Source organism: Cyclopterus lumpus, chromosome 24 (assembly GCF_009769545.1).
Source record: "Cyclopterus lumpus isolate fCycLum1 chromosome 24, fCycLum1.pri, whole genome shotgun sequence".
NCBI lineage: Eukaryota > Metazoa > Chordata > Actinopteri > Perciformes > Cyclopteridae > Cyclopterus > Cyclopterus lumpus.
The window spans coordinates 12,696,295-12,710,775 of record NC_046989.1 but is presented as its reverse complement, the minus strand read 5'-3'; the positions used below and the strand labels follow the sequence as shown (position 1 = coordinate 12,710,775).

Sequence of the window (14,481 nt, the reverse complement as noted above, 5' to 3'; positions counted from 1 at the left end):
TTGATAAAAGTAATGGGTGTTGATCTTAAATGAAAATCCGACAATATAAAATCGAAAGCAAATATATGTCCTCTTTTTCCCGTTAATGAAACTGGGAAGACTATAAGGTGCACGACGCAAAACGTAAACAAAACCATGGGTGTTCATGACAAACTGACTTTTCTTTCACTTATTTACTTATAATTCTTAGTATTGCTGTCAATATTCGATTCAGAACATGTTCTACTAATAGCAGGTAATATTATAATTTTAAATGTTGGCAATTCTACTTTCCCATGCCCCTTAATTGATGGTTTACCATTAACAATGTACGCTTCAATTGTTGTGTGACGTTATTTCGGATATAAAACTGGTTCCCCCAGTATAAAAGTAAAAACTTGACTGTTGTTCCATTGATACTATTTCAAGTAGTTGGAGATTTTCGAGTTCCGAGTTCTCTTGAACGCAGCATATTACTTTTTGCACACAGAACAACTTTCAAAGTGAGAGGATTCACTCCCGTGTACTTCCGCATTTGCTCACGAACCATTATACCATTCCAAGGTAAATGTGAGGACCAAAAACATTCAGTTTTTTGTAAGGGTAAATAGTTCAACTGAAGCTGATGTTCTCATTATAATTAGTTAGCGTGTTGTGTTATTGAATTGCATGACAAGCTGGATAGCTCCCTGTTTGTATGTTGTGGTCTGGTAACTCTCTTGACAATTTATGTGTGGCTCTTTGGGTCGAATGTCTTGCACTTCCTGTAGCTCCAACATTTAACTTAACGAATCAGGGGGAACAGTTTAGTGGCTCCTTCTCGGTGTTATCATGGGTAAGTATTCGCCCAACATCACCACCACCACTTTTCTACTGCATATGTACTAATATTGTTGCATTCATATCTCCGATGTTACTAGCTATCAACAGTAGCACGATTGCTAAATCGCCCGAATTGCAGAGCTCATTTCAGTTCACTAGCTAGCCTAATTGCTCTTAAATAAATATAAATCAAACACAGATTAATACAGTCGTTGCCATATGCTGTTAATGATTCACTGAAAAGGAAGATTTTTGACGTTTTATGACACATTGCAAGAGGGGCTAAAGATGCATTTGTTCGAGGCCGTCCTTTATCATTGGACATGTTGGTCATTATTTTGAATGTGTCCACTAAAAGTCTGTTCTGTCTATCAGCAATGTCTGGAAGTCCTGCTGTGGTCATGCGGCTGGTGTCCTCTGCCTACACTGCGGCCGAAAAGGCCGGTACCATTGTGAGGAAGGTCCTTCACAGTGGAGAACTTGGCATTGTGGAAAAGGTGGGATCAATGTATTTATGTCAGATTAAGTTCAAAGGCTAATAGCAACATTAATAGATATATACCATTTTCTGTGGAAATCTTGGGCCATTTATAATGCAGGGAACAGACTGATTGTTATAACCTTTTGTGATTACTGTACCCGTGCACAGACGGGAGCTAATGATCTGCAGACACTGGCAGACAGACTGGCACAGCAGAGCATTTGTGCATCACTGTCCAGATGTTTTCCTAAAATCACCATAATTGGAGAGGAGGTAAGGAGGCCGCATATTAGACTCTTTGTTGAGTGGGTTGGTAAAATGAGGTCCGTGTAACCATGTATGGGTATTTTAGTATGAAGCACTATAGAAAAGTGAAAGACTGATTATCGTGAATGACTTGTTTATTAGGAGCTTCCAGATGAGGAAATAAAAGAAGATCTCATTGAGAGTGGGGTCTCAGAGGAAATCCTTCAGAAGACATGTCCAGAAGAATATAGCGGTCTCAAAGAGGAGGAGGTAACCACCAATAAAATCAGTAATACAAATAATATTTTCACTGTAAGTTATTAGGTCAAGAAATATAATAAAATTGTATTTTCTATGCGTCATTATGGTTCAAACGAGGCGCAGTACAGTTGTATCAATACATAAATGAACTTCTTCTGAGTGTTTCTTTCTTAATCTCAGCTAGTTGTGTGGGTTGATCCCCTCGATGGCACAAAGGAATATACTGAAGGTAAGCTCGTCAAAAATGTTTCTTAAAAAAAAAATCTGCCTCTGCTTATGTGTGCGTCTGTGTGAAATGCAAATTCTACATTGTGGGCTGAGACATTGTGTGAGTTATCCAAATCTTGGTCCGGAATAATAAATGATACCTAATGAAAATAAAGTCCATGGCCATGCACAAAAGCATGTGCCATTGTAAGGAAATAATAATATAATAAAACTGGTATGGTAACAGACCGTTATGACATCCATATTAAATACAATTACTTAGTCAATGTCAATGTAAGTCAGTGTTTCTGCTCAGTGCTTAGTGCCACTACAATCCCTTAATATGAAGGAAACAAAGAGCACTGGTATTGTGTCAGCAGTCTGTTTCAGCAGGTAGCCTGAGTTGAGATAGTGGAATCTGGACAGAAATAATTCTGATTGGTCCATCCCTAAATATCACTAATCGACACTGAATAACAACAGAAGTTAAACGTTTTACTTTAACAATGTTTGTTCCTGAAATACAATTTCACAGGAAACTGCTGAACAAGCAGAAACATGTATTTTCTGTGGCCATTGTAGAATGTCCTCATTTCAAGGTTCTGCTTTGCTAAATATTGACACGTTATTTCACCTCCTTTCACTGAATATAACCACTGTTGCTTAATGGTCTTCACTTGAAACATTGGTTATTTGGCTGTAAAATCCTTTCTGTGCACCACAATGTGTTGGGTTGCTTTCTGGCTCTTGGCTCTCACAGCATCACTGTCACATTTTACTTTGTTCTTTCTATTCTTTGTGTATCCCTGCTTCTGCTGTCTACCCGTCTCGCTCTCTCGCTCTCTCTCAGCGTCAAGGTGTCTCCATCACCAAACTGAGGCCCAGACACCAAACAAAGGGTCGGACACCTCTCAGTCTTACAGCACAGCTCTTTGTATGGAAAACTGATAGAAAGATTTAACCCTGTCAGTGTTTGATATAAATTGTTCTGCACAAACGAGGATGCTTTACTATAACTTACTGTCCTTTTCTTTCTGTCCAGCATGCACTTTCCATAATGGCACCTATATGTAACTGACAACATCACACATATATGCTTATGTCTGAAAGGGCATTACAATGTGTGGCTTCTAGCTAACATCCTGCTATGTTCTGATTTGAAGGGCTCCTGGATAATGTGACGGTGCTTATTGGTATTGCATATGGAGGTCGAGCAATTGCAGGTGTCATCAACCAGCCTTTCTACAACTACGAGGTGCAGACCGAACTAAAGGATTGTGTATTTGTCCTAACAGTTGTAACTCTGGTTAATTCAAAGTTTCCTTGTCAGCTCGGAGCAGGAGCAGCTTTAGGAAGAACCATGTGGGGAATGCCGGGACTGGGTGCCTTTGGATTTCAGCTGCAGGAAGTTCAAGGTGACAGGCGCATCGTCACCACTACACGTTCCCATAGCAACAAGCTGGTGACGGACTGTGTTGACGCCATGGAGCCTCATGAGGTTATAAGAGTTGGTGGTGCTGGGAACAAGGTGAGGTGGATTTAGAGTTGATTCTGCTCTGAAATTGTTTTGAGCCTTTACTATTCCCTACATCTGCCATCGCAGGAATGTCTCGTGAGAATTTTAAGTTCAGTCTGTGCCAGTAAACGCAGGGTCCGGTGTTTTGTGACATTAAGCGGTATCTTCTTGTGACATAAATCAGTGCAGCAAAATTGCTCCCAAATGTGACCCACAGAAACTAAAATGTGGTTGCGCACAATCCAATAATCATTGTAGGCGCTTGACCAAAACTAGATGGCAATGAAAATATTATTGTGATGGCAATGAAAAGAGATAACGGTCTGCACACTGTAGCTTCCTTAAGTGCAATTTAATAGCAACGCTACAAGTCATGTTTCTAGCTACTGCTTCTTTTAGTAACCATGACGTCTTTATGCCTCAACATCAACTTGCTGATGGTGTGAGATGACCTTTTTTGGCAATTGAAAAGAACAGCTCTTCCTGCACATCATTGTTATTTCCTCGGTGGCAGCAACATTACATATGCTGTCTGTAAGAGCCACTTAGTTTGTTTTGTTTTACTTCCCACCACTTGGGGGCGTCGGACCGCTGTCAATCGGGACAGAGGTCAATATAATCAGGAGGATCACTAGGGCCAGGTGTTGCTATATTGACAGTTTTGACCGTGTTATAACGTCTGACAAAGTATGATAACTTATGATAATGAATGTTTTGATTTATTTAAATGTATGGTTAAGACAAATGGGTTATGACAGAGAACGCGGCTATCTTCTGTTTGTGTTGGAAAATGTACAAATGTCAGGAATAAATTACCTTTATGTTGGAAACTGGACATTGCATTGTTTAATCGCACGCGTCTAAACTAAGCAAACAGCAACCAAAGTTGCAACAGGGTCACAACACTGTCGAAATTGAAGGTAGACAAACAAAAAGCAAGTAAGCCATCCAACTTGGTCTTTTTGACAGGACTCATCCACATGTAACTGTTTTATCTGGCTTCTCGCTGACCAAGAACTTGGCTGCACATTTTAAATACTTACCTAGTTTATTCATAAACCCCAAACTGAATGTGGGGAGTTAACCAAAGTTGCCTGGTAGCCTGGCGTCTCATGACCAGAATTAAGATGTTTTATAGCGCTTACACTACCAGTACATATTTAAAAGAGGCTGTTGATATGTGAAGAGTGTTTGTTTATCAAATCATCTCTCTGCAGATAATCCAGCTTGTTGAAGGAAAGGCTTCTGCTTATGTCTTCGCCAGTCCGGGGTGCAAGAAGTGGGACACCTGCGCTCCTGAAGCCATTCTGCATGCTGTTGGAGGTAAAAACCATACATTCTTTAGCAGCAGAGGATGTTTTAATATGCACAAATGTGTGTACAAACTATAAATACAATTGTTTTGGGCCAAACTATCAGTATAGTTTATAGGCATGCACCTTTAGGTTACTATTCAAGAATTACATTTTACAAAATGCATAGTTCACTCGTCTTTGAATTGCTGCCTGAAATGTTTATTTCCCCTCATCTATCCTTGTGCAGGTAAACTGACTGACATGCATGGCAAAGCATACTGCTATGATGCTAACGTCAAGCACATGAACTCGGCCGGCGTTCTTGCAACACTACGAAACCACGAGTACTACGTCAACAGAGTACCACAGTCAGTGCTGACGGCCCTCAAGTCACAATGATGTCTGTCCTCGTCTGAAATCACACTTATATCAGACTATATTCACATATGACACACTCATTCAGAGATGTGGCACTTAAAATCCATCCGCACGTGCAAGAACCTTCTTCTATATGTGAAAATGTCATTTCTGTGTCATGCAGCATTGAATTAACCAGAAACTTAACTCGACTTCAATTTGTTTCAAACAAACTCGTGTGAATCTCAAAACGTGTTAACAGACTGTTTCCGACTAATTGGTTACAATGCAAACGACTAGATTTAAATGTATATAAAAAAAGATGGTCGGTATAAGTGAAATGTTCATTAAGGAGTTTGAAATGATTTACTTGATTAAGTGGGAACATTATAATATGACTAGACAACAACAAACTAAACGCCATGGTCTTGATTAATTTTACTCTTTATATTGTTATGCGAAGACTGGGGTTGCAACAAAGTTTAGTGTGTGAGAGGTCGACATATAATGCTGTGAGAACGACCATCTTGACTCCCATTGTTTAATCCTGACTGTACCTGCCATGGTCTTCTCGTTTCTTTTCATTTAACTTACACTCTTACACTGACGTCTCTACTGTTCTACACACTTCTCCTGTGAGGTGAGAGATAAAAACAAGTTTCAGAGCTCAGAAACACTGATGTAGAGCATTTGAATGCTAGTAAAGGTACAGTCCTTTTTATAAAGTTGAAATGGGCTTTAATATAAACCACCGAAGCGGTCTTGAACATGTTCTGGCACTGTCATAGTCATCGAGTCACGAAACTCTACAGATGTGTAGTTCACATCCAAATAAAGAGTTTGAAATTTGTGTGGTTTAAAAAAAAGGGAATGATGTTGAAAAGGGACCATTGCAACATGGGGATGATACATAATTGTAATTTTCCTGATTAATTTAAACTGACAAAAAATCCCAGAAAGATTGCACTACAAATATATACAATATACAAAGTCAACCTACAGGGAAGTAGAGCTGCCTTAATATGGTGACAACTTACATTTAGGGTTGGACTATATGCAATTCATCAACAGGTCTGCTTCATGGCAATATTGATGATAACATACCTTGAATAGCCAAGCATGTATTTTACTGGATTAGTCAAAACTATTCACATCTTGTTATTTTATCATAATGATGCATTCATCTTTACACATTGTGTATTTTAACAGAAAACTACCTTGATTTTAACGGATTCAACTGGACATATATTAAGTCTTTTTTCACACGTAATCAGTGTGACTTCTAGGAGTGTTAAGCTGAACTGATTAACAATGTATTTTTTTTCTCTTCATATTTACCTGAATGTATTCTGACATTTAAACATTCAGGTAAATATGAAGAGAAAAAAAATGTAAATTGTCCCAATTAATTTGCCTAAATAAATAGTTAAATTCTCCATGGTAATATTTTGAATGTAGTCCTTAAACGTTGCCAAAATTTCCTCAATAAATATGGGACTAAATCCTTTGCATGAGGAAATTCTCTAACTGGACCTCGTTTAATTATCATTTGAATACCTCTGTACTCTACTGTTACTTTTTTGAAAATACTTTACAATAACATTTTTCTACACAATAACTATGTTAACTACACTGTGACTTTATTATTACTTTTTTTGACAGACCATACTATGACTTTTTAAGGACTTTGAGCATTCTACTATACTATGACTATAATTTTCTATTTTGTTCGACATTCAAAACAATGATTGTTTTTCATACTGTGACTTTTTAATGACTTTAAAATTAAATTAATTTCAGTTCAATTCAATGTGACTCCATTGACTTTATAGTTTCCAAAAACAATGTGACCACTAAACATTCACACACTACTACTACTAATGCCATTTTTTTTCAACATGATACACTGACTCAAACAATACTGACCAACTTTATGACATACTAAATTATATTTTTGTGATATACATCTGCATTCATTGGACAGTTAGCCATCATTTGTGTTGTTACTCAGAACTTAAAGAGAAACAGAGCAGGCTTAACACCTTTTATTTCACTCATTTCAAACAAACTCGTACAAATCTCAAAACATCTGAACATACTGTTTCTAACTTGAAGACCAATACATTTACAAAGCAAAAGGCAAGATTTAAATAAATAAAAAGATACGTTGGTTCAGTGTTCATTAAGGAGTTGGAAATATTACCAATATAACTAGCCAACAATAATCAAAAAAACATCGTCTTGCCTTGATGATTTTGAACCCTTTACAATGGCATGCAATGACGTAGGCCTGTTACGATAATTATACAATATATGGACATAACCTCAATAAGTTTTACATGGTGAACTTCTATGATAAATTGACATGACATCATTTATTTTTGCTGACCTCAATACTCCATTGTTTACATGCATGCTTGTTTACATAAGAATGTGATCAACATTTTAGCCAACATGCCGGAATAAACAGGTTTTCCCAATTACAAGACTTGCACATTGCTCTTCGAATGGTTATACACGCATTACGCTATTAAATTATCCTTATATAAATGGCAAAGTATCTTAAAATATCAATACATTAATATGATTATAATAAGAAATCACAATTATTTCTGGGATAATACATCATCCAACATTAGTAGTTATCGTCACAGGCCTAACTGGAAGCGTAACAATGTTCAGTGTATGAGAGGTGAACATGAATGTCACCTTTTAAATCCTGTACTTTACCACACGTTCTGCCATAGTTTTCATCCGTCTCTACTATTCTACACACCTTATGTAATCAATTTACTGATGTTTGGTTCACACATAAAACCAGTTTACATCAGTAATCAAAATCTGATCTAATTTAGAGCATCTACTGAATATGAATGTCCTAGTAAAGATTGCAAGATGTTTGCAATATTTTTCTTGCATCATCAAAATATTATCAATATCTCTTTGAGGATAAAACATTCTTAAGTCGAAGGGAAAGTCATAGCAATCTCTAACTTGCAATACGTAAAGGAAAATATGTTCAATTGCCTTCTTGCCGAGAGTTAATGTAGATAAGATTAATGCTTCACGTTTCTTCTTCAAGTTTGTTTACTCCATACAAAAGAAATGGATTAAACAAACACTGTGTTGCTGGTAGGTGGATGTTGTTGCAGTTAACGGAGCCAGAATAACCGTTTCCCCGTTTCCAGTCTTTGTGCTAAGTTAGCCAGCTGCTAATGTTAGTTTCCTATTTGACAGAAAGGAGAGTGGTGGAGACTTCCTTATACAACTCTTTATAAGAAAGCATATAAGCATATTTCCCAAAATGTAAAACTATTCCATGAAGCACTGTAGCACTTCATCCAGCATAGAAGTGTACAATGGCAGTAGGACGAGAAACAATTAGCCCTGTTGTCTGTGAGAATTTGTGAATTTTACATTGACTAGAGCAAAGAACCCATCTCAATCTCACAAGCGTGCATGCATTCACAAAATCACTATGGAAATTGTTAATGTGAAGGAAGAGAAGCATCTTTTCTTAACATCTTGCCCATTCCACAAGAGTTTGGTTTAAATATTGCTGAATGGAGTGAGTAGCAGGAAGTTAATGCAGACCATGGCATCAAATAAGAAATCGAAAAACACAAGTTCATAAAAATACCCACAGAACAAGCAAAAGACACTCCTGGAGTTTTTCTTTTTTCACACGAACAAGCTGACCGAGAGAAGGCTGGAGTGTTTGAGGCAGCCAGTAGGGACGTGGGCCAGTGATCGACCGGGGGAAGAGCAGGAGAGTCAGAGCCAGCCGCTCACCTCTTTTTTGGTGCCTGCGCGGTGCGAGGCGGGGTGACAGGGCGTCCTGTATTCACCCCGCCGTACTGGTATTTTGCTTTTTTTTCTGACGGCTTCAGGATCTGAAAGACAGGATGATGGTCCTGATAAATACATCTGAAGCCCACAAATCAGCTTTTATGTTACGGTACAATAAACGGAGAGTTTCCTACCTGAAAGGAGCACATAAGGGACTCGTCAACACTCATCATGCCACCTGCATTGTCAAACTCCCCGCAGTAGTTGGGGGCAGAGAACAGCGTTACCAGCTGTCGCTTGGCAAAGAACTCATAACCGTCTTCAACAACCTGGAAGATAGCAGGATTAAAGCAGAAACAATAAGTTGACCCACGTAAAATGATACATCACTGACAATGTTTTAAGCAAAAATGGCAAAAAATTCACTGGTTCTAGCTTAGAACAAAATAAGCAATTTAATTATATAACCTTTAAACTGATAAATCAAGAAGATAATTAGCAGGTAATCGAAAGTCTTAAAACTAAGTAGCAACCATTAACAGGGTAATAAGTAATTATAATTCTCATGGTTTATTTGAATTTACCAAAAACTGCACTAAAAGTCTTGTCAGTAGTGCTGCTATGTCAACATAAGATAAGTCAACCTACAGGGAAGTAAAGCTGCATGTAGGCTATGTACATGCAATTCATCAGCCGGTGAAATACCTTCTGTATGTGACCATCTGGTTTTTGTATCATTATTCATTCATTTTTACACAACGTGTATTTGATCAGAAATATCTCTTCATTTTAATAGATGAAGCCGTAAAGTGAGTCTTTCTTCAAATGTGATCTATGAATATATTAAACATTGATTACAATTATTTATGCATTAATGTGTTGATAATGTTATTGTTGCAGCTGGTAATGGTAGAGCTAACTTAAACTACTTATTAATTAAAAAAGTACAATATTTCCCTCTGAAATGTAGAGGACGTACCTCAATATTGTACTTAAGTACGGTATTTAAGTAGCCTAAATGTAATACATTCAAACACTGCTAAAATAAGAGCTGAGTCCATGGTCCACCCACCCTATTCTCACATTGTTCATTTGTGCATTCACCCCACATTGCAACCATACACAGCCAGTCGATGATTGGCAAAATTCTCTTAATCGTAATCACAGAACAGCACAATAGTTACTTGATGTGCTCGGCAGATAAGGTCCAGGTCGTGACGGTTGAGAAACTTGCTGACCACATCGGCCCCAAAGGTGAAGGAAACTCCCCGATCGTTCTCCCCCCAGCCCTGGACGTCTTTGTCTGGATCTGACCACAGCAGGTCGCACAGCAACCCTGACAAACAACAGTAAAGTCAAGCAGTCAATCACTCTGACTTTAGGAGTCATTCACATTACATTTTCATTGTATTAACTTTATCTGTACATTCATTTTTTTATGACACACTATACTATTGAATATTCATATTATCAAATGATATTATATTAAGCAACACAAACACACCTGTGTCTGGGACATCAGTGGGTCTCATAATGCGCCGAATTTGTTCCATGGACTGTAGATCAGGTGAGAGCCCTGAGGAGAACAGATAATTGTACATTTATGTGAATCAGTGAAAAGATCCCTTTTATTCATCCATAAGCATAATGGAAATATTATGAGTTACAGGTATTGTACCAATGTGACAAAAATGGGATTTAAAATAGAACCATATTGCCATGAATGATTCATCACAATTTAAACATGTGGTTGCATTAGATATATTTTAATTAAGTATGTAATAGAAGAATGATCCCTAAAAATACTATACTTTACCATATAATATTGCCATTACAAAAAAACAACATTGAACATTGAATACTGAAACACTGATAAAAGATTAATTAAATAATGACACAATCCTTTACTTTAAAACCGATATACAGGTCCACTTTGAGGGAGGAGTGAGTTATCCAGTATTCAGTGGCTGCTACATAACAGACTCTTCACAAACCTCCATGGCAGCAGAAAATCTTTTCATCAATAATCGCAGCAATGGGCAGACAGTTAAAACAGTCTGTGAAGGTCTTCCAGAGCTTTATGTTGAACCTGCGCTTGCCTGAGGAAAAAAAATAAAGAAAAGTGGCAGCTAAAAAACAGACAAGGAATTGTAAAAAACTACTTACTTAATGTTACTACATTCAGACTTGATATTTCTTCTGAGTTGTTGCTGTAGTCCAACTCACAAGTAAGACTGTGAACAGTATGTATGTAGCATAACAAAGAGGTGTGTTTTCCAACTTACACTCATCATAGAAGCCGTAGATGCGATTGATGGAGGCACACTCGTGGTTCCCCCTCAGCAAGAAAAAGTTTTCTGGATATTTGATCTTGTAGGCGAGCAGAAGGCAGATGGTCTCCAGCGACTGCTTCCCCCTGTCCACGTAATCTCCCAAGAACAGATAGTTGGCCTCAGGTGGGAAACCGCCATACTCAAATAGCCTCAGCAAGTCTGTGTACTGTCCATGGATATCACCTGGAAGGATATGTTCAAAGTGTTCAATGAGGTCTAAATGCAAATGATTACCTCAATCAATAATGTAAAATTATTATGCAAAATTATTAAAAACAGATTAGATTTTTTTTAAATAATAATGTTGCAACTGTTTTTAACATATCCTGGGCAGAGTGACAGTTGCTAAGGTTGCCTCTAACTATCTTCATTTTTGTACCACCCTGCACTGGGATACATGTACATTTAAAAAAGTGCTGTCCTCACCGCAGATTTTGAGTGGAGCCTCCAGTTCTAGCAGTATTGGCTGACTGAGGAAAATCTCTCTGGACTTGATGCAGAGCCCCCTCACCTCAGCCTCTGTCATCTGTACAACCTTCCCTGGACGACATCCTCGCACTGCAAGACAAAAGAGTTAAACATCGGCTGATTCTCAAGTATTTGACACTCGACATTAGAATAATTAAGCATTAAGTAACCTGCCACAGCGATCAGAACTAATATGCATTAAACTCAACCTCATGACAATGGGACAGGTAACTACATTTGAAGGCTAAATCAGTATTCAGGCCACAAAAGAGTCAGAGAATTCAAATATATGTAATATAGTGTTAACAAAAGCATTTTTTTTAAACAAACAAAGACTTAGTTGTCATCTACCGATAGTCCTTATATTACCAATTACTTTGAGTGATACTATATTCCAGTCAACACAATGAAGCGGGAAGTGAGCGAGGGCAGTGTGGTCCAAGCCAGAAAAAATCTGGAGAGTAGTTTTCCTAAATTTGGTTTTGGTAAATTATATATTTGTCACGATGAGAATTGTGTTCGTCATTACATTTTGATTTATCCTTTATTTCCAGTCCGAACATGCAGAATGAGACTTTGTTTCATTTGCCTCCATTATGTTTAGGAGGAACAGCCAGAAAATACAAGTTTTTATCGTTATAATTTGTGGAACAAACTTTAGAAACTAATGACTTTAGAAACTAAACTTGATGAAACTAATGACTACTAAAACAGTAGTTAGTTATGCAGGTATTGGTGATTTCCTTTGAAAGGGGGCGTGTCCTGGGTGGTAGCCGACGTGCTAGCCTAGCTAAAGAGAACAGTTAATTTAGTAACGTTATAATATAATTCCACGGTTCTTTCTCTCCCCACTCCAGTCCGTCCTCGATGATAAAACGTTAACCTGCCGGTCTCTGCTCACGTTAGTCGGCTGGTTTGCCGCCACACGTTGAAGTTAGGGCACTGGTCGACAGACATCGTTAGCTAGTTAGCTCGATCTCTAGCTGGATCATTGTTACGCCTCTCCCTTTTTTTACGCACAGCGCCACGACTAACGTTGATTAACGATCCAACATTAGCGAACAGTTAGCGACACTGTGACATCGTGCTAACGTTCACGAACGTTTGCGTTTCTCCTGCAGCAGAGAGCTTTTCACGGCTAACGTTAGCTCGCAGGTTGCTGGGGAACGACAGCGGATATGCTAACATGTTTTTAACGTATCGCAAAGTTACTAGTTACAACCCAAGAAAGGTACAATTCAGTCATTTTCTCGATAAAGGACACGGGAAAAGGGGTTATCACGTTGCTACAGTACCTTCCAGTAGTCGAGATATGAGACTGTCAATGTTCAATTCGCTTTCCGCCATGTTTCTGATACTAACAGAGCAAGGCAGAACAACGGTGGAAAAAAGCCCTGAATTCTGACTTGTAGGCTCAAAGGAGCTTTAGCCTTTCCAGGCATGTACAAAGACACGCTGATTTCCACAGTGGTGGGAAACTAAGTCGACTAAGCTATTCAAGTACTGCACTTAAGTACGATATCGAGGTATTTCTGAACAAAGTGAGAAAAAACAAACAAATAAAATGACACTAAAATGTACAGTGCTTATAAACAGACTGCACTTTGTGGTGTCAGTTTTTAATTTAATACACTCAAGTATCATGAGACATGCACAACAAACAACAACTTGTAGCCAGTAGGAGTAATATATAGAAGACTTGTCTTTCCAATAGTTTTTCCAAAAGTATTTTTCCTTTTATTTGTTGACAACAATGGAGAGTTGGGAACAAAGATACTCAGGTGCTAGACAAACACATACTTAACTTCAGGGCACAAAGAAGGTCTGCAAACTTAGGCTTCAAATAAATAGTTTGTAAATCTCTTTTATTTTCTCTTTTCAAGGCACAATTCTGATCTAAAAGATCTTCTAAGCCAGTCTGAAAGTAATTAAGAGGCATTTCTTGAAGAATAATCAATTAAAATCACTATCAGCTTCCACAAGAAATGTTTGAAAAGGAGACATGCCTGAACAAAAGTAATACACTATTAATTTAAAGCATACATCTCTGCAGCTTTGTTCCCAACAGAGGTGACATGAAGGAAGGGGAGAGAATGTTGACTCAGTGTGTAAGTTTCACTAAAGATAAGATAAAGATGAAGAGGTTTTTATTGTCATTGTAGTGATACAGCGAAATTTCGTTTTGTAGCCCTCAGCCAGCCAGCAGCAGCGAACAACAACGATAACAAACAATATACAAAGTTAAGAGGTAAAATACAAGGAATAAGAACGTTACTAAGTAATAGAAAATGAGAAGAGACCTAAAACACCTCTTTAAATCAAGATGCCAACATTAAAACAATATGTGAAATGCAAGAAAGTTTAACATTTTAATTTGTAAAGGTACTAAAACAATTAAAACACGTTTTGTCAAAAAGAAAAAAAAATGCATTGCATTATTACAAACAAATAATTTGAATTCATATTAGGGTTTATTAATTTCAAAATGTGGTTTTCATTGCTGATCAGATAGATATCCTAAATAAGAGGTCTAAATATCAAACCGGATGTGCAGCTAGATATTTTTAGATCAATATATTTTCTTGCATGTACAGATGTTGATGTTGAAGTCATTGTTGCGTTATTGCTTGTAGCAGATTTCATAAATAATAATACATTATTATTAAAATATGTAACATTAATAATAACTGAATTTTCAATCATTAACCCATACATTAGTATACAAAT

General features: G+C 37.6%; 2 protein-coding genes across 4 annotated transcripts; one reads left to right on the top strand and one right to left on the bottom strand.

Annotated features, from left to right (window-relative positions):
* Positions 1–503: 503 nt before the first annotated feature.
* Positions 504–6,696, top strand: bpnt1 (bisphosphate nucleotidase 1). Of its 3 annotated transcripts, none has more exons than XM_034527260.1 (10): positions 506–543; positions 750–814; positions 1,177–1,298; positions 1,451–1,555; positions 1,691–1,798; positions 1,970–2,018; positions 3,160–3,251; positions 3,327–3,524; positions 4,730–4,835; positions 5,055–6,696. In XM_034527260.1, the coding sequence occupies exons 2-10, from the start codon at positions 811–813 to the stop codon at positions 5,204–5,206; spliced, it is 936 nt and encodes a 311-aa protein (XP_034383151.1). In that variant the 5' UTR covers positions 506–543; positions 750–810; the 3' UTR covers positions 5,207–6,696. The 3 variants fall into 3 exon arrangements, with proteins under 3 accessions (XP_034383150.1, XP_034383151.1, XP_034383152.1); XM_034527261.1 differs by having other exon boundaries at positions 541–582; XM_034527259.1 differs by having other exon boundaries at positions 504–814.
* A 498-nt stretch (positions 6,697–7,194) lies between these two features.
* Positions 7,195–13,158, bottom strand: LOC117727160 (serine/threonine-protein phosphatase PP1-beta catalytic subunit-like). The gene is made up of 8 exons (XM_034527258.1): positions 13,050–13,158; positions 11,713–11,844; positions 11,239–11,469; positions 10,948–11,052; positions 10,458–10,529; positions 10,138–10,289; positions 9,148–9,282; positions 7,195–9,057 (listed from the first exon to the last, which is right to left on the bottom strand). Exons 1-8 carry the CDS (start codon positions 13,099–13,101, stop codon positions 8,953–8,955), a joined length of 984 nt encoding a protein of 327 aa, XP_034383149.1. The 5' UTR covers positions 13,102–13,158; the 3' UTR covers positions 7,195–8,952.
* Between the last annotated feature and the right edge of the window lie 1,323 nt (positions 13,159–14,481).

Excerpts from the sequence above, each read along its gene's own strand:
- bpnt1 (XM_034527259.1), top strand. Across the intron at positions 1,299-1,450 it reads AACTTGGCATTGTGGAAAAG|ACGGGAGCTAATGATCTGCA; the intron begins GTGGGATCAATG and ends ACCCGTGCACAG. Across the intron at positions 3,525-4,729 it reads TTGGTGGTGCTGGGAACAAG|ATAATCCAGCTTGTTGAAGG; the intron begins GTGAGGTGGATT and ends ATCTCTCTGCAG.
- LOC117727160 (XM_034527258.1), bottom strand. The coding sequence starts at position 13,101 with ATGGCGGAAAGCGAATTGAACATTGACAGTCTCATATCTCGACTACTG. Across the intron at positions 11,845-13,049 it reads CATATCTCGACTACTGGAAG|TGCGAGGATGTCGTCCAGGG; the intron begins GTACTGTAGCAA and ends TTTGTCTTGCAG. Across the intron at positions 9,283-10,137 it reads TTATCTGCCGAGCACATCAA|GTTGTTGAAGACGGTTATGA; the intron begins GTAACTATTGTG and ends GCTATCTTCCAG.